Raw genomic sequence first — 24,038 nt, forward strand, 5'->3', positions numbered from 1 at the left:
CGGATCGCTTTTTAAAATCCCGAAAATATCAGCTAGTCTTAAAGATCCTGTACCAGTCAGGCGCTAGAAATTATAGGAATTTTGCGTTATACTTTGGCCGGAGTAATACAATAAATAAATATGGGCATTAATACCAAATCTGTAAAAATAATAAGTATTCATATCAAAGTATAAAATATTTGTAAAACCCAAGTAAAACTAAACATTTTCAAACAATAAAAACTACAAACTCCCAAACAAAAAGTCAAAACAAAATAAAAACTAGTAAGATAATATAAAAGTATAATAACTCATATTGGAAGATTAGAAAAAACTTTGGATGGCCTTAATTTTTACTTTTATATTCTGATCATAGGGTAGGAATTTGTTGTACAAAACACTAAAAAAATAAGAATTAAAGCACTTCTTAAGTCAAACTGGAGTACCTAATGAAGTGGTCGGTGAGTGTAAATGTGTACACGTTTATCGCGGGCTTGGTCTCGCGCCTCCCTGACGTCACTTCCCTATACACGCGAGGTTTGTGCTAACGGCAGCTAACAAACCAACTGACAGCCGAGAACGTTCACTGAACTCTGTAGCTTAGTCAAATTAATGCGAGGAAAACCCAAGTGACTATCCCCGCGGTAGATGCCGGCTCATTTTTTCGTCAGCGGTTTAAATGCAGCTGCGGCTCTGTGAAGAAGGCTGGTCTGTTGTTGACATCCATAACGAGCACGGATGTGTCGCCAGCCTAACCACAAACGCTTCGAGCTAGCCTAACTTTCTCACGGAAGTTTTTCACCTGGTATGCTTTTCAAGCATTTGCTCACTGTGACGCGGCGTTAGGCCGGACTTAAGTCTGTTACTTAAGAGATTGCGATGAAGCTCCAGTGTGATGTCGAGGTGGTGAATCGGATGCTGCCGACGTTTGGGATGAAAAGTCGAGGCAAAGGGACGAGAGCAGTGCTCTCCATTGGAAAGCATTTGGACAAGACGACTCAGCGCAGCAACATCTACTTGATGATCTGCACAGCCAAAGACAGAGCCGGATCAAAGTACAAGGTATTTTACTCCTTACTTTAAAAGCTATTGTACAGCAAGTACTATCTGTTCAGTCTGGAGCTAATGTTTATCTCTGGGTGTGGTGCGTCTGTTTTTATTTGGTCCCTAAAGTAAGCAAACTACAAGATGATTAAAGCTAATTATTTTATTTAATTTACTCAATTTTTCAAAGTACGTTTTAAGGCCAGAAACGTGTAATTTACTTCTTCTGGCGTCCGTTTGTTATGTCATGGATGGCATGAGAAGTGAAGTGACGCTATCCCATCACGCCTTGCTTTTCAGACACTCAGGGGGGGAAAAGTAAATAAATAAATAATGAAACCCAACGGCACGGCTCTAAAAAGTTAATAACTTACTAAATCGTGAAAACTATCAGTTGATCCGGCGACTCAGCATTGTTTAGACTATTTAATAAAGTAAAATATACTTGGAATGTTACGGTGTTGTGCCAAAAAGTGATCGCTGATGTTTATATGTGTTTTTAAAATCTAATATCTTTCCTTAAGTTGATGAGTAGACTATAGTCAACTGGATTTAGTAAGGGGGTATATATAAAATAGAGAAATTACCTGTTTTGCTGCTCTCTTTATGACTCTGTTCTGTATTATAGTGGCCACCTACGATATCTTTATAGAACTAGTATGTTATATTTGTTACAATTTCTGCTCTCCTCTTGTTTAGACCTGTTTTGGTAAAAGGCATTTTTAATGTCAGTGACACTTTTTACCTGGATAAATGAAAGATATAGAAAAGCCACTTTGCCAAAAACATATGACATAATTTTTGACTCAAAATGTATTTATATCATTAATGAGAGATATGTTTTAGATGTGTTTGACAGATTACACCCTAACAAGTCATTTAAGACAGTTTTAATACCAGTAATCTTTTTTTTTTTTTTTTTGCAAATACCAGAAAACCACTGCCTGTGCTGTTTATTGGTCAGTGAGAACACACAGACCTTTTCTTTTCATTTTCAAGCTCCAGCAGCTAATATATTAATCATTTAGTTTATTGATCTATGGCCAGTTTTCATAGTGAGTTAAAGATTGGATCATTTTTCAAATAGAAATTCACTAGTTCCTGTGCACACACACTAAATGATATTTAAGAAAAAGAAAAAAAAAATCCCAAATTTACCTGAAGAACAAACATCAGGAAAATCTCACTGGAAAGTACTGCTGGAGTTAATCAGATCTGCCTTTTAAAATATTCATTATTTTTCCAATAGTGACCTAAACTGGAAACCCTCATATTGTTTTCATTTTGTCAGCCTCTGATGTAAACGTTTGCAGCTGTTGTCACCTAGCTGTTGAATGTTGAAATTCAGTATTCCAGTCTTAACTTGCTTGATGCACCACCGCCCTGAAGTTGTGTAATGTTTTTTCCCACCGCTGAAATTTGACCATTTATTTCTCTTCTAGCTAAAAGGCAACATAGAGAAGTTCTTCACTTGGTTTGTGGAGGAAGGAAAGGCCACTGTGAGATTAAAGGAACCTGCTGTTGACATTTGCTTGAGCAAGGTATGACATAGAGCACACCGTGACTGCAGTCTTAGTAAGGAGTATACAACTGAAGACCCTGAATTAAATTAGAAGATGTATGTACATTACAAGAGTGAAACAAATTGTTTTGCATTAACTAACTGTCCAATTCCACTGTTACATGGTTGTTTATTGAGCTTTTAGTCAGCTAGTTAATAAAAGTTTGACTGTAACATGTAATTTTTACATTGTTTTTACATTTCTCACAGCAGAGTGATGTATTTTATGAGGATGTTTAAACTGTAATATTAGAAAAATCAAGCAGTCTAAGCAGTCTTGTTTGAGTCTGTGTAATAGGAAAACTCAGAGGACAGAAGACACTTTGTTTGATTAACAGGCTGTTGTTGGATGTGCCTGGAATAGTCTTAGCCTTATTCTTTTAGCTGGTGTTCAGATTTCTGAGAACACTGAAGAATGAATATAAACACAGAATTCAAGCCAGCAAGTAGGCTTAGCTTACTTCCCTGTCATAGGATCATGTCACTGTATTAAAGCCCCCTCCCCGCCCACTAAGTACCTCGCTAAGAGTCTAATTTTGCATTGTAGTGCTGGCCCTTGGAATGGTTGTTCTCTTTGTCTGTCCTAGAAAAAGAACTTTATGTTCTCTGACTCATTTGTCAACCACAGACACACACACACATACACACGTCAGTTTCGACCCCAGTTCATGCCATAGCAGAGAGCTTAGATGACTTATTGTTTGTTTTTCTTATGTTGCACAGCCCTCCGAGGTGTTTAACGCGTCACACTCTTAGAAAGCACACAGCTTCTCACAGGCTTTTAAATTGAGCAGGTAAACATGGAGAAATGTGTAAACCAAACCTCGGTTAACCTGCTTGGCCACAGTTTTGTAAACATTCTACTTCTCCTACAGTAAATGGATTAAATTACCTGTCAGTGCACTGTACAGGTGCACAAACCTGTCTCCAACTCCTCTATTTTCTATCCAACCGACAATCTCTCACTCCCAGCTGCATATAGTCCATCCTGTTCATTCAAAAGAAGTATGTCAGAGCATTCTAGGTCAGGGAATCTGGGTTAGATATTTCAGTGAATCTAGTCATGCACCACAGCGACCTTTGAGGAGCCGTGAAACTGCTGTTTCCTGTTAATCCACTGATCCAGAGTAACTGTATTTATCTATCTCTAGGCCGACTCCAACAGCTTGAAGAACTTTCTCTCGGCGGCTCGTCTGGCAGACAGAGGGAGTGACACGAGCAGCCTTCCTCTGTCCACACTGACTCCTGTTCGCGCCAGAGACGTAGAGCAGCCCAAGAAGAAGCTCGCCATCGTCTCCAAGAAGGATTACCCACTCACCTCCAACTTCCCTCACTCCCTGGAGCAGCTGCAGGTGTCGTACTGCAAACTGTCACGCGTGGACATGCGAATGCTTTCACTCAAAGGTAAATTGATAAATAAAATAAGTGAGTCAAGTTGGTTAAAGGTACCATGTCTCCTTGTCTATGCAAATCCAATAATAAATAGTTGGGTGTAGCTCCAAGTCACACATGGGGAAAAAGCCATTTCAAGACCCCAGACTCCTAAAAAGTGAAAATTTGTGTGTCAGAGTAGACTCTGCTCTCTAAGCTGAGGTGTTTCTGTTTGATTTTTGTTCAGCTCTGCGCAAGCTAGACCTCAGTAACAACCATATCAAGAAACTTCCTGCCACCATCGGTGACCTCAGCTGTCTTTCCGAACTCATCCTTCACAATAACCACCTGGAAGCCTTCAGCGAGGCACTCTGTCTGTCCACCCTCCAGCGGACCCTCCAACACCTGGACCTCAGCCAGAATCGCTTACAGACGCTCCCTGCTCAGTTCTGCCAGCTCAGAGAACTCGTGAACCTTAAACTGGACGATAACGCGCTCCTGTGTTTGCCGTTCCACATCGGCCGACTCTCGAAGCTGAGGTTCCTGTCCGCGGCACACAACCAGCTGGCTGTACTGCCCGGTGACTTCCGCAAGCTGAGTCTAGAGAACCTGGACTTGTTCGGAAATCCATTCATCCAGCCCAACCCTCTGGACCACAAAATGCAGCTTACATTCCCACTTCCACTTCAGGAGTTGGCCTCCAGAGCCGTGGCCAATCTCAGGTTAGATTTACATGCTGCTCTGCATCCAGTTTAGACCTCACTGTGGTTCTCTAGCAAGTATAAAACTCATTAATCCTTTATTCTTTCTGTCACTTTACAGAATCCCATATGGACCTCACCTTATCCCTGCTCACTTGTGTCGGGACCTCAAAATAGCCAAGACCTGTGACTGCGGTCGCATCTGCATCAGTTTCTACATCAAGACTGCAGTGAGCATGAACCTCCACCAAGTCTCTCACACAGTTGTGCTGGTGGATGACATGGGAGGCACAGACGCACCGGTGGAGCAGCACTTCTGCTCGCTTTCCTGCTACTCCGAATTCTTAGACAACTCCCTCCAGAGAGGAACCAGATGAGGACGGAGACCTATTTGATCGAAAAACATTGCCGCCTAGAAACCTCTGTGCACGCGCATGTGTGCGCTGCAGTAGGTAGCATTGTGGGATACAGTCTAAGAGTATGTGAAGAGGAAGCTGCAGTGGTAAATGGCTTTGCCGTAGTTTCCTTATGCTGCCTTTGTGTGAAAAGACAATATTAAGTTTGTTGTGTTTTTAAAAAGAGCTTCAAGCTGTTTGTTATATGCTTACATTTATGTTCTGAGGCAGTTTCCGTTTATCGAAATGGGGTCGGAGACAAGCATGAATATGTTACCTCTTGCTCCATCTGAAACAGAGTGGCACTTACTGTACGTTATGATAGCAGGCAGCACTAAACCTTGTGCTGCTGGCAAGTCTCTTAACAGTATTTTTTTTTTCCTTCCTTGTGTTTAAAGAGACTGCAGGTTCACCCACTGACCTACTTCCATCAGACAGGGGAATTACAAGATTAGATAAATTTCCTGAAAACAGTGCCTCAGGGTCAATGACTAACAACCAAAGGGAGGTGCTTTTTACTGTGCAAATGACCCACAATTTTTACATATGTGAAAGATTAAATAAAAGTATTCATTGTCATGTCTTAAGTACTTTATTCTGTTGGATCCAAATGATTTATTCCCCATTTTTGTCACAAGTTTGCATGAAATCAGCAAAAAAGGAACGTCAGGTTTTTAAACATTACGAGCAATGTTTCTGCATCCTTCACAGCACCATCAGTCCAGCTCGTACATTAGAGTGTTTAGGAAGGTGAACCCAGCTGATGATGTATGATCACTGATTACTATCTCATTTCCATCCTTATCAATTTCCCTCAGTAATACAGGTGGAGGCTTGTTACGTTGTAAGACTGGTGAGATTTGCTCCGTCTGCAGGTCATCTTCATCCATTTCCTGCTTTGCTGAGCCTACAGTGACGTCTTCAGAGCAGAAGGTGACCCGCTGGCCCGATTCTCCTCCGCTTGATGTCTTCACGTTACGTGTTGGATGCGTATCCTTGGACTTCACAACCCTCTCAGAAGTGTCGCACTCATCCATAGCTGTTTTTCTGGCTTCGTCACTGGATGTCTGGTTCTGAAATGCTGCATCTTGTTCCATCTGGCACAAAATTGATGAAAGAAGAGGAGAGAAAAGGAAAAATCAGTAGTTTGTAGAAACTTGTACCAACAAACTGAACTTTACAATTGATCTCACCTGCGCCTTTCCTGCTACATTTGCTTTTTTCTTTTCAGTCTTCTCTTGGATATCTGAAGTTTTCATTTTGGATGCCTCCTCCAAACTAGAGGCCAGATTTACATCTTCTTCTCTTATTGCACCATGGGATTGTTCAGTGGAGATTAAAATGTGCTGATTTTCAATCACAAGGCCCTCATCATCAGCCACTGGGCCTCTTTTCAGGGCAAAAGCTTCACACAGAGTATCATCATCCTCTGCTGCTCTGTCGCATCCACCTTCACTTGACTTCTCATCTTCATTCTGATTACCTTGTTTTGCCCATTGCTTCTCCTCTTTTAATTTATCCTCCTGCGCTTTTCTGCCTTCGTGACCTTCAGTTACTGTTTCCTCCTCCACATGTTCCTGGCCCTTCTTCCATTTTGCCTCATCTGCACCGATCGCCTCTTCCCTAATTTGTTCTCCTTTCTCTTGAACTCCGTCTTCCTCTTTTTCACTATTTCCCCCCCCTTTCTCCTGCATGGGATTTTCAGTTTGTCTTTCTTCCTTTAATTCAGCCCCTGTCTGTAGCTCCTGCTTCCTCTTCTCCCCTTCCCTCTCTTTCTGTTTGTCTTCTTCTTCAACCTCACTTTTGTCCTCCTCGCTCTCATCACAACTTACACTCTTATTGTTGGCCATTGCTGGCCCTTCAAATAAATCAGGAGGCAAATTATGAGGAAGAACAGGCAGGGTGACGATGAGCTGTCCTCTCTGTTTGTTGAACTTGGCCTCTCCTTTGTCTTCATCCACGGGGTAGGCTAAATGTAGTTCCAATCTGTAGGCTGGTTTCTTGGTCTCCAACAGCAGTTGCTTCTCGTTTACTTCAAGGCTTGTGTCTTTGACAGATTTTAGAAGGGGCAAATCAACAGTCACCACAATCTCTTTGGGCCTGGGGCTTTGGGCTGAGTCTCTAGAGCATCTAAAGTCCTGGAGATCAATAAGTGATCGATACTTTACTGTATAGTTCGGCTTGGTTGGCTCTCTGTTTTTCAGTAAGCTTTGAGGTTTAGAATCAGTACTGTTTTTTGTTGTTCTTGGTGCCTCTGTGGGCTTTGATTGTGTGCTCGGTCTTTCTTCATCTGGGTATGGAAAGGCAAGGGGGTCTGGAGGGTCTGAAGACTCCTTGGCTTTGAATCCAGGTATGGCTTTTCTTATAACACAGGGCTGTGGGGTGCCTTTGTATTTTGTTTTCATTTCTCTCATGTTCTTTTTGTCCAGAGTCACTTTAAAAGTGTCCTGGATTCCCTGGATAGCTATACTGTCCACCATTTCCAGAAAGCTCTTGTTTTTGCTTGCCATGCGGGTAGTGTCAGGGTGGAAAACAACATCATAAATCATCATTTTGTTACCTTTAGGATCTGTGTCCTGCCTCCCAGGGTGCAGACTGTGAGGCAAGGACCAACACTGACCTCTGCGGCCATTCTCCGACACAACCCACTTAGATGAAGGCTTCCCAACTTTATCACTGGCGCAAATGTTGATGAAACATTTCTGCTTGCCGTCCAGGCTGGTTTTGATGGCCCTAAACGGTTCCGGGTGGATAAACTCGACGGTGTTGCCTCGCTCCTGCTCCAGGATTTTGATCTCTTCTTCGTACATTTTCCTGTTCTCGGGGTCTGATATTTCTTGGGTGTAATCCCGGAGCATTTCCCGGAATTTCTCGTCTTTGAAAGCTTTCGTAAACCTGTCGACTTCATACGCTGTCAAGTTGAGCTCTTTGAGCTTCTCCCCGAGCTCCATGCTGACACTGGGAGAACAGAAGCGCTAAGCTGAACGTAGCTCGGAGGACAGAAAATGGCCTCAAATTTCCGTGACTTTTAATCTTTGGAAAAATAAAGAGGTGAAATTCAAAACACATTTACCACCTGGTCTTACTAATGTGAAAGATACGCGATATATTTTTCTTCTTTAGGTCCAATAATAGACGGTCCAGCGACAGTGTAGCGGAAGCAACAGTTGTGTTGATGTAACTATAGCAACGACAGACCGGCGCAACCAAAAATACCGCCTGATAGACCCCCCCCCCCCCCCTCTTTTTTTTTTTACGGATTAAAGGTTAAAATCCAATAATAAACAATAATAAATGTCGTCATTTAACGAATGAATACCAAAAAAATGAAATATGAATGAGAATATGAGACACTTTTAAATCCCATATTTAGGAAATTATTTTGTTAGAGCAGGTGAAGTCATGATGAAATGTGCTAATAATATTAATATCATTATTATTTTATTATCTTTTTATTACTGTGTTACACAATGTGACAGCATGCGGTATCAAAGGCTCTCTATATCTGTCTTAATCAGTGTATTCAGTTTGTTGATGCCACAAGTTCCAACTATGGCAAAGTGCACTGCCTTCCCATCATTTTGCTTCACGTGTACATGTTGAAGGACCTCAGCTTCCTTAGGAAACTCAATGTGGACACTACTCTTCTTATAACAGCCTTTGTGCTGTTCTTTCAGTTCAGCCTGTTGTCAATGTAGACACCCTGGTACTCATCCAGTGTGCTGATGTCCTTGTGCTGAAATGTGCACCGTCTCTCTGAAGTTATTTGCATTCAGAAGCTGATGATTCCTGCCAGACCACTCTATCCAACCACTGTGGAAGTATAAGAGTATTTCTGTACATGGCACGACTTGGAGTTGTACTGGAAGGCTCAGGTGTAGAAGGTGAACATGGATGGAGACAGCACACGCTCCCTGTAGAGTCCCCTGTACTGCACATCACCAAATCAGACAGAGAAGGTAGTCAGAGATGGTAGATATGTTTTCTGATATTACTACCAATTCACTCCCAAATCACTTAAACTCAGGTTTGTAACAAAATTGTGTGCAAGCGAGTGACTCTGAATAGGGTTCATAGGCACAGGGTGTTACCTAAAAACACACACTGGAAGAGACTTCATCAAAGAAACACCAGATGGACTTTAGTATTAGAGCATTGCAGAAAACATTTCAAAGTTGCATTAAAAAAATTCCACTAAACTGCTGACCTTAAATGTGTAACAACGTAACGAAATTGCAAAATTTTATTTTAGGTTACAAAACAACATTTACGTGTGTCAAGGTTTGTCTTCCTATTCTCTTCTACAATGAAAAATTCCACAAACATGCCACTGCTACAGTTTTTTTAAACAAATGTTTTCCTGACCTTTAATAGTTTAGTCTTTACTGTCATTTCAGAAAAATCTTAATTAACATTTTGATCATTTTTAAAATATGATCTGTTCGGAACTGTGATTAAGGAGACATTGTATAGTAGATACAATTGGTCCCAACAATAACTCCCAGTAATACCTAAAATCTCGTCATTCGAGCATGCCACCTAATCACAACCTATGAATTAAACAAACTCTATTAATTAAAGCTTTAAGCAAATAAATTTGAATAAAATGCATAGTACAAATAATCAATTAGGCTGCCCTTGAACTCTATACAGTATACTTTTTAATTTCTACTCATTATGTTATCATGTTAATGATGACATAATGGGTAGGCCGCTATTTGTGAAATATCCTTTTTTTTTTTCTTGTTTTCTTGTTTTTTTTGTTGTTGTTTTTTTAATATTCCGGGCGTGTTTTTTCCATCGTTGCAAGCAATAACATTACACAGTCCCACCAGCAGGTGTCTCCGTAGACCACAGTTCAGGTGGAACTCAGCCAGTTAGTATATCGGTTAGTAAGGCAAATGGGCGGGTGTGCGAGCGAGAGAGGTGATTGGTCGCACCCCCAGCAGTTCCTGTTCCTCACTGTGTGATTGGAAGGGGTGGACTGTTACTAGGTATGGGACCACTGCTTATGAAACTGCGTGTGTGCGAGAGAGAAAGCGGCATCACAAAGAGACAGTACATCTTTATGATTCATAAAAAAATAAAGTTCTAACAGTTTCTCAGAACTTTGCACGAAAAAAGGTCAGGCATGTGACTTTATTCTGAACACCAGTCCACATATGCTAAATACACCAGGGACATTATAATGAACTTAGTAGAGTATTATGCAAGAGCTGTAACTCGTGCCCTCCTTGCTCCCATGTGACAGATCTGAATGTGCTCAAATATGCTTCTAACGAACTCCAATACAGAACAACCAACTTGCCTGTCTGTTCTGACTCATCTGGCTCTGTCTCTGAGCTAATGAACAGGACGCGATGTCCCCAGATGGATTTGCCAAAAGAGCTTTTATAACACCCAGAAAAAAATCATTCAACCAGCAGGAAGCTACCCACAGGCCAGTCAGCACATTTGAAAGAACATGAGTGAGCTTCAGTTGAGGGCGGTGGCGGTAGTGGGAGTCAGCATGACACACACACACACACACAGGATGTGGGCAGGCACCACTTTTGTGTATTTGTGCGTGAGATGACTGGGAAAGATTGCTGACTTCATCTTGATCCCACACATGATTTTTTTTTCATTTTTAGAATACGGGAAAGGTCACAAGACTCACAATCACGACTCATTTACCCTTGTTTTTTATTACAAATATGTATTAAATAATATGAAAAGGTAGACGGGGAGATACAATCAAGGTATAATTATGGTACTGATGATTACTATTCATATGTACATTTCTTTTCACCCATCCCCCCCAAAATGTGACAAATTCATTTCATAGTACAACAAACAACACATTCACATACACGTACATGAATATCAACACAAACAAAGAGGTGCAGAAGGTGAAATGTATAAGACAAAACTTCATACAAAGGCTTTGGCAAGAGTGCATACATATAATCACAATTATATAAACAAAGAATCTTTTAGAGAAAATATGTGTACAAATGAGCAGTAGAGCAGGAAGAGAGTCCAGTGCATGATTTCTTTTTCATTCCCATGATTCAAAAGAACAGCAGTCCCATGTGCTTGACTGCTTCCTGTGTGTCCCTCTGGTATCTTGGGAGTGGGTCGGGTGGCAGGTTGTTCATTGTTTAGTTTGAGCCAACAGGTACCAGCATGCTTAGCGCTGCAATGCCAGACTTCGAGGGAGGGATTTTTCCTGTGGCCATTTTGTTCAAACTCCTGACGTCAGCCTGCCAGGAGGGAATTTTCTTTGTGGTCATGTGGCGGCGGGCGTGTTTGGTCAGGTGATCGCTGCGCATGAACCGCCGGTCACACACGGGACACACAAACTTCTTCTCGCCAGTGTGCGTACGCCTGTGACGGGAGAGCTCGTCAGAGCGGGCGAACCTCTTATCACACCCGTCCCAGCTGCAGCTGAAGGGCTTCTCACCTAAGGGAGGACCAAGTGAAGAAAACAAGTGAGTCAAATTGTAGTCATAAAAACTTGACACATAACTGAGCTTGGCTTACAATAAAACAATGAGCTCACTCTCTTTCCCGACAAGAATAACAAGGTCGGAGAAGGAATGTTTTACAAACAGGATGCAACACTCATTTTCAGTCCACATTCTCACAAGCAACTCTGAAGGCAGTAAACCCCCCACCTGTGTGTGTTCGAAGATGAGCTTTGAGGTGTGAGCTCTTGAAGTATGTCTTCCTGCAGCCTGGGAAGTTGCAGACATAGTTCCTCCTGCGGGAAAAATCCATCTTTGTGGCTGTTGTGGTGCTGCTGGGTCCTGTTGACAAGTACACAGGGGCTGGGGCCAGAGGTAGTAGCTTGGTGTTGCCCAGGGTCATGACAGTCTGAGGGCAGTGGGTACCCTGAGAGACGGATGACTGAGGGAGGACCAGCATCACTGTGCCTTGGGGCACTGAGGAGCCCACAATCAGGGACTGCTGGACAGGGGGGTTGTTAGCTGAGGTGGGTTGGGGGAGGATGGGTGTGGCAGCAGCCCGAATGCCAGAATTGGATGTCTGAACCGCACTGGGGATGAAGGCTGAGATTATACCCGATTGGCTGCTGACAGGGAACATCTGGCAGATGATTTGAGGGCTTGCAACTGGAGGAGGGGACACAGTTGTGGGAACAGGGGGAGAGGGTGGGCTATTTTGCGGTTGGCTGTTGACAGGAGTTAGGGTGGGGACACTGTCCAAACAGGATTTGGGGGGACTGGGTGGCTGCTCTGTTTTTGAAGGTATGAGAGAAGCAGGAGGGGATGGAGGTGTGGTTATCTGCTCTGTGTTTGTGATGCACTGCTGCTCCTGCTGCTGGGAGACCATTGTAGTAGCTGTTACCATGTCCCTAGCTTTCTCTGGATTGGGGGCCACTGGAATGTGGTGCTGGCAGAGGGTTCTATCCGCAGTGTGGCGGATCACGCTTGTCGCCATTGCTTTGCAGGGCTGTGTGAGGGGGAGAGAGGGGGTCTTTTCAGCAACGGTTGCCAGGACAAGTTGCTGTGTGGATGCGACCAAGCCAGAACTTGACTGCGACGCAGTGCCTGATGACGTTTCAACAAAGCTGGGACTGTGGGGCGGGGTCATACACTGCAAAGAGACAGTCAGAGAGTTAAAAAGTGCATCTACTGTCTCTAGTTGCATAAGAACCTACATTTGCAGTGATAAGCATCACAGGTGGCAAGAAGATAAGACATAAGAATAACCATCATAATGAGCTATAAAACAGTGATTTTTATGACCCTGCCTCTGCAAGAAGGAACTCTGCCTGACAGTCAAACACCTAACTGTAACAAGGTTTTTCTTGTTGTAGCAATTGTCAGCTGCCCCAACCTCATATCATTAACACATATGCATCACAAGGTCAAACCTTTCAGTCCTTTTAGTTCAAACTATGATGAAGAAATGCTGCAGTGGTGGTGCCCATATGTTGGTGCTATATGATATGTCTTACCAGGGAGGAGAAGGACACAAAGTCCTTTGGGGGGTCTGGAAGTTCTGATGGTGGGAGGGAGTCGCCGGAGTCTGAAGCTGGGGTTAGGGGTCTTGGTTTGCAGGTCTTTGGTTTTGGCTTTTTGCGGCTAAAGAAAAGATCTGTGCTCCAACAGCTCATGCACACCAGAGCCTCCGCTGCTTCCAGGTCAGTGTACTCCAGACCAGAGCAGTCGAAACCCAATCCACTAGAGTCAGAGTGCTCGCTGTCATGCCTCCTTCTCTTTACATTAACCTGACAGGCATCCATATTCTCAGTCTGGGGGGATAGAGGGGGGAGAAAATTAAATTACATTTCTGTGTTCAGGTCACTGACAACGCACGTACAAACACACAAAGCTATTTTCCACGTCTATTCCACATTATGTTTATTCAGCTTTTCTCCGATCGCGCTTAGAAGGAGACATTTTTTTATTCTATGAACCCGAATGGAACAAAAAAAAAAATTCTATTTCCAGTTATCATCTGCTCAGTCACTCTTCCTGTATCTGAAGTTCCCGGGCCAAAAAGGAGAGGGTGCTGGTGACTACACCCCACCCCATGCACTGACTCTGGCCCGAAGCCTGGACACCTCCCATGACCAAATATAGACCAAACAGTGACGTGCTGCCGAGATGAGCCATGTGAAATCCCCATAAAGCGGGTTTGCATCAGGAAGTAGGCTTGTCACGTTCCAACTTTTATTATATATTTTTCACAGTAAACAAAGCATATTAGTAATTCTCCACAGAAATACACCCGGACTAAAAAAAATTGACAGCGACAGAGTTGCGCGTGTCGTTGCGTGATATTTTTTATTTTTCTTATTTTATTTAAGGTTGAATAAAATGCTAAAAATAGTGTTCATGTTAAATATGTTTTTTGTGGCACTATTGCAAAGTTAATTAGACAAAAAATTATAATAAATATACTTTTTAAAAAATGTCGAATTAAGCTTTTCATTTATGTAAGTGCTGAAATGTCAAAGTAAACAAGTGGACGTTAAAAGAATTGAAGTGAAAACAAACAAAAATGTTGCGTAAAGCTAAAGTGACAGTTTAATAAAATTGCCTTACCTCGAGTGAGTCCATTTCGTTGAATTTTCGCGATGGCACTGAGGAATAAAATATTTTGATATCGCGTTTTTGTTTCTGAAGCCAGTTTAGAACAAAGAGACGGCGGTTGCCAGAGCTGCTGCCTGTTCCGATAGGGTTGAGGTCGTCTTTTCTCTGACTGGCTCCCTTTTCTCTCAGCTGTGTGTGTAAAACGTGGGGGGTGAAAAGGAGGAGGGGGAAGGGGAAAAAAAAAGAATAACAAAACTCACAACACGCAAAGGCGGGTGGCAACACTCCACCAATCACGAGCGTGCGTGTGAAGAGCTTCAGCCAATGGGAGAGCAAAAAGCGCGTGAACAGTGCGTGCTCGCTGGACGGTTGGAGGAAACAGGGTGCGTGGTCGTTGGTGGGCGTGGTCACAGGAGTCAGCAGTGTCAGGGTAAACCCGATGAACTGCTATCCGCCAAACTAGGCGAAAGGTCGTTTCAGTGTATGCTGCATTCATGGGCTGTAGGAATAATCTCTCGGAAATCACACGTAACATTAATTTGGAGCTTAAGCACAATGTATGTCCTGGAGAATGGTAAATCGGATTCATTTTAGTATATGTTAGAGTAATATATTATAAGACAAGAATGAAAAACAATGGCCAATAAATGTTCATAAGTGATGACTGGTGATTAAAAATTATTATTTTTATTAGATCTACCTTTCACAGTCTAAACATTTCATCAGACATTTTTAAATATTCAAATAATAGCCGCTATCTCTCTCTTCTTTTTGATATTAAATAAGAAATTGCAGTGAACCCTCTTATATGAAGTTTCAACTGTATTTTTTTCCTGCTTTTTTGTGATGCTGTACGATATGTTTTTAAATAATCTAAAATAGAATGAATAATACAGCAAAAAGTCCATGTCTAGTTGATTATTTTTGAAAAGCATTTGCAATAGCTCATAAGCAAGCAAACATTTGAATTTGTAGTTAACTATCTAGAAAAACATTTCAGTAGGCATATTAAAAAAAAGCTTTTAAAAAGCACCGATTTAATTGTGCTTTATACTCAGCTGATTTGACTGAATTTATGGAAATGGGTCTATCTGAGAAAGGTAGCGAAGTCATTTTTACCAGCTTTTCCCACAATACCTGAATGCAACACGACTGCCTGCCGAAACGCGGGGTTCTGTCTCCCGCGCGCGTGTGTTTTGTTTTGTTCTGCTGTTTTTCAAGGTGTTTATGTCGTTTTCTTGCAGCTGTTAAACAATTGATTACGTATCAAATTCACGTTTTATAACACAATGATACTCAGCCAAGTTTCCTAAAGCTTGTTGTTGCGATCTTTAACTTTGTTGCCAGAAATAATGTATCACTCCCATGTTTCAGTTTTTCCCCCTCCACTGTAAACTAGGCCATCCAGGAAAACACACCAATTCACTGTCAGTCATGTTTTCCTGTTTTGTTTTTTGTCATAATCCCGAGCCTTCTTTTGTCTTATTGGGTATTTTATTTTTATTGAACATCTTCATACATATGAAGACATGCTATGGCTTAAAATAATTCAAGTCTCCACAGGGCAGTACATGCTTATTTGTCCTGTATGTAGGGCAAAGGGCTTTCTGTGTTATGCATTGTGCTTCTGACTCTAAATATGTTCTGAAAGCTTTATGTAAGTGTGTGCTGCATGTTTTTCCTGTGTCCTATTGTCTGACCATTTGTATGAGCACATCTACATGTAAGAGAAACCAAACTGGTCCTGACCTACATGTGCTGTTAGTTACATCATCACCAACTGTATTTGGACAAAAGGGGGAAAAATGTGTCAGAACTTCTAACAAACTTCTGGAAACCACAATATGAAAAAAAGTAAAATCAGTGCTTTAAAAGCATTTTTTTGTTGTTGTTTTTATTTTTAGTATAATCACAAACTTTGAAGGGAATAGCAGGTCCACTGTGATTGTTATGATCACCATTGTATTTTATATTTTATTTCTAGTCATTGGTGCTTATACAATAAGAATCTGAGCACAGTTTACCTAACTGTTAAGGTGCTGCTTGCTTGCAGCAGGGAGGGGAGTAGCAGGTGTGTCGGCTCAGCCTTGGCAGCGCATGGCTGCTAAGGAGGGCCTGGTCTCGGTATGACTCACATAAGCATGACCTCAGGGAGCATTGAGGGCTTTGGAGCTGCGGTAATGCAGTTTCATTGCCAGCTGTTAGAGAGAAGAGAGGGGAAGAGGGAGGAGCTGCTAAGAAAACCAGTTAGCATGCAGGCATGACAAGCAGCCGGGTCTTACGACAGCAGCCTGTTTGTGGGCCAGTTCACTTCATCTTACTTAAGGGAATCTGGAGGAAAGGTTATGCTGGCCCTATCTGGGCCTCTGCATGCACAACTCCCCTGTCCAACCCCCCCCCCCACCTCAGCAACTCCTGGACCGGAGTCAGGAAATGGGGGAGTTGCCCCAGTGAGGTTAAATATATCACCAGGGGCCACATTTCACTAAGAGCCTCTGAACTTTGACACCCATCCACAGAGAAGGGTTTCTTGTCTAAAAATGTAAAATATCATAAATATCACTCACATTAATCCAAATTTATTCATCTGTTTGCTAAAATATGAGGGCGTGCGCATTCATAACTTCACTATAAACAAACTTATCACGATCTCAATTCATTTTTATGGACCTGAATTCAAAGTGAAGCCTGCAAATATGTGGCAAGATTGTTTACCTCCCAGTTAAAGCAGACATGCACAACCAGTTTGTAGTTCTTGCTGTCCTTTGCAGAGCTACGTTGTTGTTTGCAGATCATTGTTGCAGCTCGAATGTTGCAACCCTTGGCAACACTTGCACGGTTTCCTGATAGTCACACACGCTAATACTGATATTAAACTACTCAGAGTGCTTTGTGGGCTCATAGAAACACTGTCCAGCAGTTGCTCCTTTTCACCATAACTACAAACTGGTATCTGGGTGAAAGGACACAATACATAACTACATGGCTGATAAGGAACATTTGCAGTATGTGTTGAAAATGATGAATTACACACTGACATAAAGACACTATTTTACTTTATTATATGTGAAGTTGAGATTTGCAAAGTTATGAGAAAAATGTGTATTGAAAAACAAAGCAAAAGACATAGAATGGATGTTTCCTTTAGAAAAAATTATTAAAGTGTGTTTTTGTATATTTTAGAGTTGCTATTTAGTCCGTAAATGTATGTTTTTTTTTAGCTTAAATATTATTTTGAATGGGCCTTCCAATGGACTCTGACCTGTTTAGGGTGTACACCACCTTTTGCCCTATGACAGCTGGGGAAGGCTCCAGCCCCCCTGCCCCCACAACCCTGAACAGGATAAGCGGCTAAGAAGCAGCTGTATAGTGCTTAACAGATACATTAGACCACACGTCATAAAAACAAGAAAACACAAATATTTTAGAAATCTGTCAAAAATATATTTAAAAATAAATCCTACTGAATTCATTGAACAAAATTCAGGTTTTTGTACACAGATTTGAGCAACTGTACATTTTTGAGAAGTGAGAAATGAATCATGTAGAACATTCAACCACTAAAACATTTTGTTTCTGTTCAGGAATGCAAGTAAATACATTTAATTTGGCATTTTAATTAAAAAAGCCAAATCATTATTTTTTTCTGCTTTTTTGTAAAGCAATACATTTGAAAGGCTCATGGATAACAACAATTATTATATTTTTAGTATTAAATATATCATTTCAATTGAAGAGGTCTAATAAATTGTTCTAATAATTTTTACAATGACCAGTTATTGTGTCAATTACTGGCACAATTACTAGTTCTAAAGGAACTTCACTGAAAGAATCCTTTGAGTGTGCATGAATGTAAAAAACAAAAACAAAACAAAGCAAAAGCACTGAAATACGACTGAAATCTTCATCTTAATAATCACAGTTGGTATGCAATCGCTCTCAACTTTATTGGAAAAAGAGGAAAAACCAATTTTATTTCCTGCTCCTGATGAAATTTTTTGGTGTTTATTTCCAGCCACAGATGACCTGTAGTAGTCTGCAGTGAAGGATGTTTTGTGTACCTCACACCATGTGACTCCTCCCCTCTCCTCCTACACATAAGAGTGGAGCAACAACAGGGAGTTCTCATCCAGCAGCCGACTCCTGATTGGTCAGAATGGGATTCTGAAGACAATCTGTTGCTATGAGAGACTGACTTGTGTGCTGCAAGCTTGCTGTCTGTTGTCCTGGCAACATGAGGAACAGGAGGCAGGTTTGAGGGCTCCCTGGAGGAGCTTTCCTAGAGGAGACGATCTAATGATGTGTGGTGCCTAATGATTTGGGCTCCATGTTGTTATTAAATATTACACTTTGAATTTTGTTCTGTGCGGCTGTCGGGCCACTCGGTTCTCTGTGCTGCTCTATTCATCATCCCCACTTTCTAACACCTACATTAGTTACATTACAAACTATTTCTGTGCTCCATTGTAAGTCTGAAAATAGCTCAGGTCTATTCAGTGTATGCTCTGTTGAACCTCACTATCCTATGTGCTCTCTGTGTTTTTAAGATATGGACTCCAGCCAATTGTCTTTCTAATTCTGGGCATTCGATGAAACTCAGGGGCATTAAAAGAAATACAGCATCAAAAAAGAATTAATAAAAAACAACTAGCACATTTTCAGGCTCATGAGCAACCCCAAGACCTGGCTATGAGGGCACCACAAGTTACAACAAATACAACACATAACAATATAACAAGTAAAAAACAAACACAATATTCCATACAGACAAGTGAACATAAATAAGTGAATAATGTGCGATAAAAGTGTGCGGCAATCGCACTGACCAAAAAGGCTATTCTCTCACTCCTTTAAAATGGACTTAAACTCCCCCATTGTAACCATTTCTGAGATTTGTATGCTGTTGTGATAGCGTAGGCTATATTGGTTGTGGCTTTTACACAAAGAAACACACAGATAAGAAGGAACCAGCCAAAGCAAAGATTTATAGATAAAAGCCAACCAATGGGAAAGTCTGCGGATATGAAGAGATGGCCAGTGATGTACACAATTTCCACAGGCAATAATAAACCGTAAAGAACAAAAGCACAGTATCACAACTGCACAGGCCTTAAATGCATTGCTTTGTGGTGCGGTGAAATTATTTGGAACCTTAAGGAAAAAATCATGATCCTACTTAGGTAACTGTAAAAATGGTTTTGTGCAGAGTAGTCTTTTTCACAATATTAAACATTAGACTGTATCACTGGATCATAATTCATTAATGTATGTATGACTTTAACACTGCAGCAGGAGATAATTTTAATTAGATTTCCACTACTGGGCATCTTTCCTTTTAGTAATAAAGCATCCATTTATCACTGCACCTGGGTTATTGACTGAATTTTGAATTTTGTGGGTTTATGAGTTCTGCTGGTTTTGAGAAGGGACACCCACTTTGGATCCTATCAGTCCATTCAAAGGGTTTTATTAGAGGTAAACAGACCGATAAGAGCCAGACTGGGCCCTCTATCATCCATTCAGATGGATGGCCACCAGCTGTATTATAACAGAAGACTCCAGAATGAAGGGATTATGTAATATTTATAGTCTTCTTTTAGTGATGCAATTTCATATTCCCTGGTGTTTTTAAGTTTCTTTGCTTGATTATAGATGAATTTGGGTTTATTAGTTCCTGTTTGTGCTTCTACTATTGTTTTACTGGTTGTCTTTCTGTGTCTAGTTTGTATGTTTGAATCCTTGTCTCTGTGTCTCTGTGTTAGGTTTTTGGTCTCATGTGTTTTATATTTCATTTGACTTCCCCTGGTCTGATTATTCCCCTTGTCTGATTATTCCAGATTTATTCCCACTGTGTTTCCCACCTGTTTTCCCCTCACCTCATTACCTTGTGTATATATTGTCCAAGTCTCCCTGTGCCCTTTCTTGTGTCCTCCCTCTTTGTAGTGTGCCTCCCCAGTTCCCGTAGAGTAATTTGGGGCTTTTGGTTATTCATGTCAATGTTCAGCCTTAAACCTGAAAACGGTTGTTTTCTAATATTATTAGTAGATTTATATCTATATTATATCTATATATGTAATCAGAACTTTTAAAAAATGACATGGAGTATAAACTATAGTAAAGTAGAAGTAGAAAATAGTATAAAGTATAACAAATGTACTATAGAGTAGTAGTAAATTAAGAAGAAAACGGTGCAAATATATTAAAACTGCTCTTCAGTAAAGCACTTGAGTTCCTGTAGTACAGTTTCTGTACTGTAGCGGGAACTCCGAGGATCTCTGCAGGAACAGCCAGCGCAAGCTCGCTTTGGTTCTTCACTATAAGTGTTAGCAACTCTTTGTACCTAAGAATATTTTCTAAGTCTGTTGTAATTACATTTACTAAGCTGTGGTCTGTTGGGTATTAAAAGGAAAAGGATGGTGTTAAAAATGCAATGAACTCATCAGGAGCGGACACGGACAATGTTCATGCAGCAGGGAGAGAAGGGTCTTCTGAAACCTCCTCTTCATCCGCACACTTCACTAGAGATGACTCAGCTTTCCTATGCAATATCTCTTTACAACTCTATACAGCAGTACTTTAAACCCTTCATTTTAACCCTGAACTGCTTGTTGTACTTTACACTTTGTTTACGCAGTCACTTTAGTTGTCATTTTCTGCTACATTTAATAACCTGTTGTTATCTGCTGTTGTAACAATGCCTTATGTAACTATAAAAATTTTGAAATCCAGTGCCAACGCTTAACTTACTAATTTCAATTTAAATCAATTTCTTTAAATCATATAAGAGAAGAGTTGTGATCAGGAACCACTTTCCTGATCAGTCATCCATACTTACAACAGAAGTTCCTTCATGACACCAGCAGTGGGTTTAATGCAAGACGTTATGCTAACTCAAACTAGTTGAAAGAAAATGTCCAAAACACACATTTTTATTTGTCTTTACAGGATATATCCACTATCATTTATGCAAATTAGTGCATTTCAATAAGAATAAAAATCTCATTGTGGCTTCATAATGTGGTGGTTTACACTTTTTTCCTCCCAGGAGGAGACAAAAATCCCTTTGGGTTTGTGTCAGAAAGAGCATCTGCTGTAAAAAAAAAAAAAAAAATCTGATAAATCAAACATGTGGAGCTACCTGCTGTGGTGACTTCCTGTGAATAAGGGAACAGTTGAAAGTAGCTTTCAGGGCATTTTAATGAGATCATTTGCATATTCAACATTTTAGAATACAAAAACATAATAACAAACAGTTTTATTCAGTAAGCAAATAATTCAAGTTTATTTATATCGGGCTTCCACAGCCATAAAAAAGTTTCATCATGTGTAATAGTAGAGTTTTTTTCTAATCTATTCTCCTGCAGAATGAGAAAGTAAAAGACAACAGATGGTGGAAGACACTTGAAGGCATCGCAGTGTGGCAACATGGCAACACTGGCGAGGCTGGTTGGTTAAATTCTAACTAAATGAGTGCTTTCTCCTCTTTATAACTGCACAACTGAACCATAAGAGAGCCCCCGCTTTTATGATCATATGTTTAAAGGGATCAGATTGCTTCTGTAGCCACAAATGGTAGTACTGCATGAGTCTACCTACTTACTGACAGCTGTAAGCAGGGCCGGGTGGGTAACTTTGGTGAGACAAAACTGGGGGTTAGAGCAGGCAGCTACTAATTTGCAGGTTTTTGTTTTGGATCCCTGTTTAGATGCTGAAATGTCTGCTTTTGTACATGACCACTAATAAAAATAGACAGACTAAACAACTAAGTTCAATAAGCATGACCTGCATTCACTGGTCTGTCTGCTTTCCCAGGTGTTTGGCTATTCTTTACATAACTTTCCCACACTATAAAACTCAATGCTGACATCATGGCTCTAGTCCAATCATCTTTCTGACCTCCTTCTTTAAGCCGATCAGCCTTCACTCTCAACCTAAATCACACTGCTAATCTCTCATTCTCTCGTGCAGATTCCTTCGTGCAACTTGCCTCCTCTCCATCTCCGCCTTACCCAAATCACTCCATCCAAGCCTCCATGTTATCTTCTCCACCACCAGCTTCTAGACTCTGGGGAGCGGGGTGAGGGGGTTGTTTGCCCTAAATTCTATTAATGCTGGGTGTCTATTCAGTAGTGATGGACCATCCAAGCTTAATCACTAGATAATAAATTCTGTATATCAATAAATCATGTTCAGCTCCTTCTTATGATCTTTCCTTATTGAACTAGTATTAAGAACATTAATTTGCTCCAACACACACCGATAGAAGCTGTAAGATTGTCTCCACAGACAGGAACAGCAGGAATCAACATCTGCATCTCTTGATAACAGGAACAGAGAGAAAGACGTTCTCCAAAAGCTGTGCAGCTGATTATAAATGCAGTTATAATTAATGCTGTTATAGCAAGCTGTAGGCTGTTCGCCCAGTGAGACGTTAGAAAGGGTATTTCTGTTTTCTGTGATGTTTTTTTTTATTGGCTGAAGAAAAAGAAAAATATTCCTGTTTGGTTTTGGTTGGTTTGGGTGGGCCAGACAACTTGCTTGCCTGGCAAGATTCAGTAAAACAACCTCCAGGGCTGGAAAATGAAGCAAATGCAAAAGTACCAAAACAAAAAAACTGCCATTAATCTGACCAAGGCAGCTTGAGGTCTATGGACTCAGTGGTCTTTATCAAGAAACGACTAAAGACAATTTTTTTTAGACTTGTGTTTAGTTAACTCTTTTCCCCCATTTTTAAAAAAATACTCTGTTATTTTCTGGAGGAGCATTTTGTGATCTTAGTCTTGAAAAGTGATATATTTCAATAAGGAGAACTCATTAGAAGGAAATGAACATGATTTATTGATGTAAAGAATTCAGTTTGAGGTATTTGGCGGTTAGACCCCAACGGCCCATCATAGTGGTGATAGGGTTTAGAGCAGGACCCTCCCAGAGTCTAGACGCTGATGGTGTAGATGAAGATGGAGGCTTGAATGGAGTGAAGAGAGGCAGTGATGGAGAGAAGGTGGGCTGCATGAAGTCGACTGCAAGGAAGAATGACAGCTGCGCAGGGAGATTTAAAGTTTTAAAGTCAAAGCTGGCCTGAAGAAGGCCAGCAGAATGCTCACTGGACTAGACCCGTGATGTCACAATTGGCTTGGCAGCGTGGGAAAGTGGAAATGGTTATAATCTATTCGTTACTCATCCAAGTGACTTCTTCAGTCTCAGCTGACTGCAGGTTTCCCCAATCTTATAAACAGTACATTTGCATAATGAATGAAACTAGCACCACTGAGGGAACAATGGGCTGGGAGGTCAGTTCCTTGATCATTAATATGCAAATTCTCATGATCATTGATTAACAACCACTGATCAAAGATCATTGATCAAAGACCACTGATTAATGGCCATGAGTACCATTCACAGAGAGTTGGGGAATGGCTGATGTACACATCCTGGACAGGGAGGAACGCTGGTTTGAGCGCGGAGTCAAGGAGGCAATTTACGTGAAAAGGAAAAGACCATCTCTGAATTGAGGAGGGGGCCTAAGGGTATGTCTTTTGCCATCTTACAATTCTGCATTTTTACACTTTCCAAATCACCAAGTTAATACATGCACAATTCTGTGATGCACACTTTGTACTTAATTCAGTGGTTTTAGTAATTTACAACTTGACAAGTTGCACATATAAAACATTTATAGCTCATTAAGTCATTATAATCGCTTTGTAGTACACCGCTCTGGGTGGTAAACTTTATTTTAAAAGCGTGGGTACTGTGTTTTTCTACATTTTTACAAAAATGAGTAATTTAAATGTTAATTGTAGCATTAATGTATCAAATTTCAGGACCTAGCGCAATCAAAGCATGCCAGCTACTGTATGTGGAAATTTGTGGCCAGGTTTCCGACAGAGAAGCTTCTCTGCACCAGGCTATCCTGTCATGCCCGCTTCCTGTCTGCAGGGTT

The 24,038-nt window shown here is 41.0% G+C and overlaps 3 protein-coding genes across 3 annotated transcripts; 1 reads left to right on the forward strand and 2 right to left on the reverse strand.

Annotated features, from left to right (window-relative positions):
- Window positions 1-493: 493 nt before the first annotated feature.
- On the forward strand, window positions 494-5,630 carry lrr1 (leucine rich repeat protein 1). Its single transcript, XM_040042009.1, has 5 exons — window positions 494-1,041; window positions 2,466-2,564; window positions 3,736-3,988; window positions 4,203-4,677; window positions 4,778-5,630. Exons 1-5 carry the CDS (start codon window positions 859-861, stop codon window positions 5,031-5,033), a joined length of 1,266 nt encoding a protein of 421 aa, XP_039897943.1. The 5' UTR covers window positions 494-858; the 3' UTR covers window positions 5,034-5,630.
- Window positions 5,631-5,741: 111 nt separating this feature from the next.
- Window positions 5,742-8,260, reverse strand: dnaaf2 (dynein axonemal assembly factor 2). The gene is made up of 2 exons (XM_040042006.1): window positions 6,245-8,260; window positions 5,742-6,148 (listed from the first exon to the last, which is right to left on the reverse strand). Exons 1-2 carry the CDS (start codon window positions 8,000-8,002, stop codon window positions 5,768-5,770), a joined length of 2,139 nt encoding a protein of 712 aa, XP_039897940.1. The 5' UTR covers window positions 8,003-8,260; the 3' UTR covers window positions 5,742-5,767.
- Window positions 8,261-10,717: 2,457 nt separating this feature from the next.
- Window positions 10,718-14,289, reverse strand: LOC120739973 (Krueppel-like factor 11). The gene is made up of 4 exons (XM_040042007.1): window positions 14,108-14,289; window positions 13,015-13,311; window positions 11,711-12,650; window positions 10,718-11,496 (listed from the first exon to the last, which is right to left on the reverse strand). Exons 1-4 carry the CDS (start codon window positions 14,120-14,122, stop codon window positions 11,195-11,197), a joined length of 1,554 nt encoding a protein of 517 aa, XP_039897941.1. The 5' UTR covers window positions 14,123-14,289; the 3' UTR covers window positions 10,718-11,194.
- Between the last annotated feature and the right edge of the window lie 9,749 nt (window positions 14,290-24,038).

Source organism: Simochromis diagramma, unplaced genomic scaffold (assembly GCF_900408965.1).
Source record: "Simochromis diagramma unplaced genomic scaffold, fSimDia1.1 OVJJ01000304.1, whole genome shotgun sequence".
Taxonomy (NCBI): domain Eukaryota; kingdom Metazoa; phylum Chordata; class Actinopteri; order Cichliformes; family Cichlidae; genus Simochromis; species Simochromis diagramma.

Bases quoted from the DNA above. Each gene is read 5' to 3' on its own strand.
- dnaaf2 (XM_040042006.1), bottom strand. From the start codon at position 8,002: ATGGAGCTCGGGGAGAAGCTCAAAGAGCTCAACTTGACAGCGTATGAA. The intron at 6,149-6,244 runs GTGAGATCAATT...ATTTTGTGCCAG, and splicing joins ATGTAGCAGGAAAGGCGCAG to ATGGAACAAGATGCAGCATT.
- lrr1 (XM_040042009.1), top strand. From the start codon at position 859: ATGAAGCTCCAGTGTGATGTCGAGGTGGTGAATCGGATGCTGCCGACG. The intron at 1,042-2,465 runs GTATTTTACTCC...TTTCTCTTCTAG, and splicing joins GAGCCGGATCAAAGTACAAG to CTAAAAGGCAACATAGAGAA. The intron at 3,989-4,202 runs GTAAATTGATAA...ATTTTTGTTCAG, and splicing joins GCGAATGCTTTCACTCAAAG to CTCTGCGCAAGCTAGACCTC.
- LOC120739973 (XM_040042007.1), bottom strand. The intron at 12,651-13,014 runs GTAAGACATATC...GTCTCTTTGCAG, and splicing joins TTGTGTCCTTCTCCTCCCTG to TGTATGACCCCGCCCCACAG. The intron at 11,497-11,710 runs GTGGGGGGTTTA...GTCCTCCCTTAG, and splicing joins TCATCTTCGAACACACACAG to GTGAGAAGCCCTTCAGCTGC.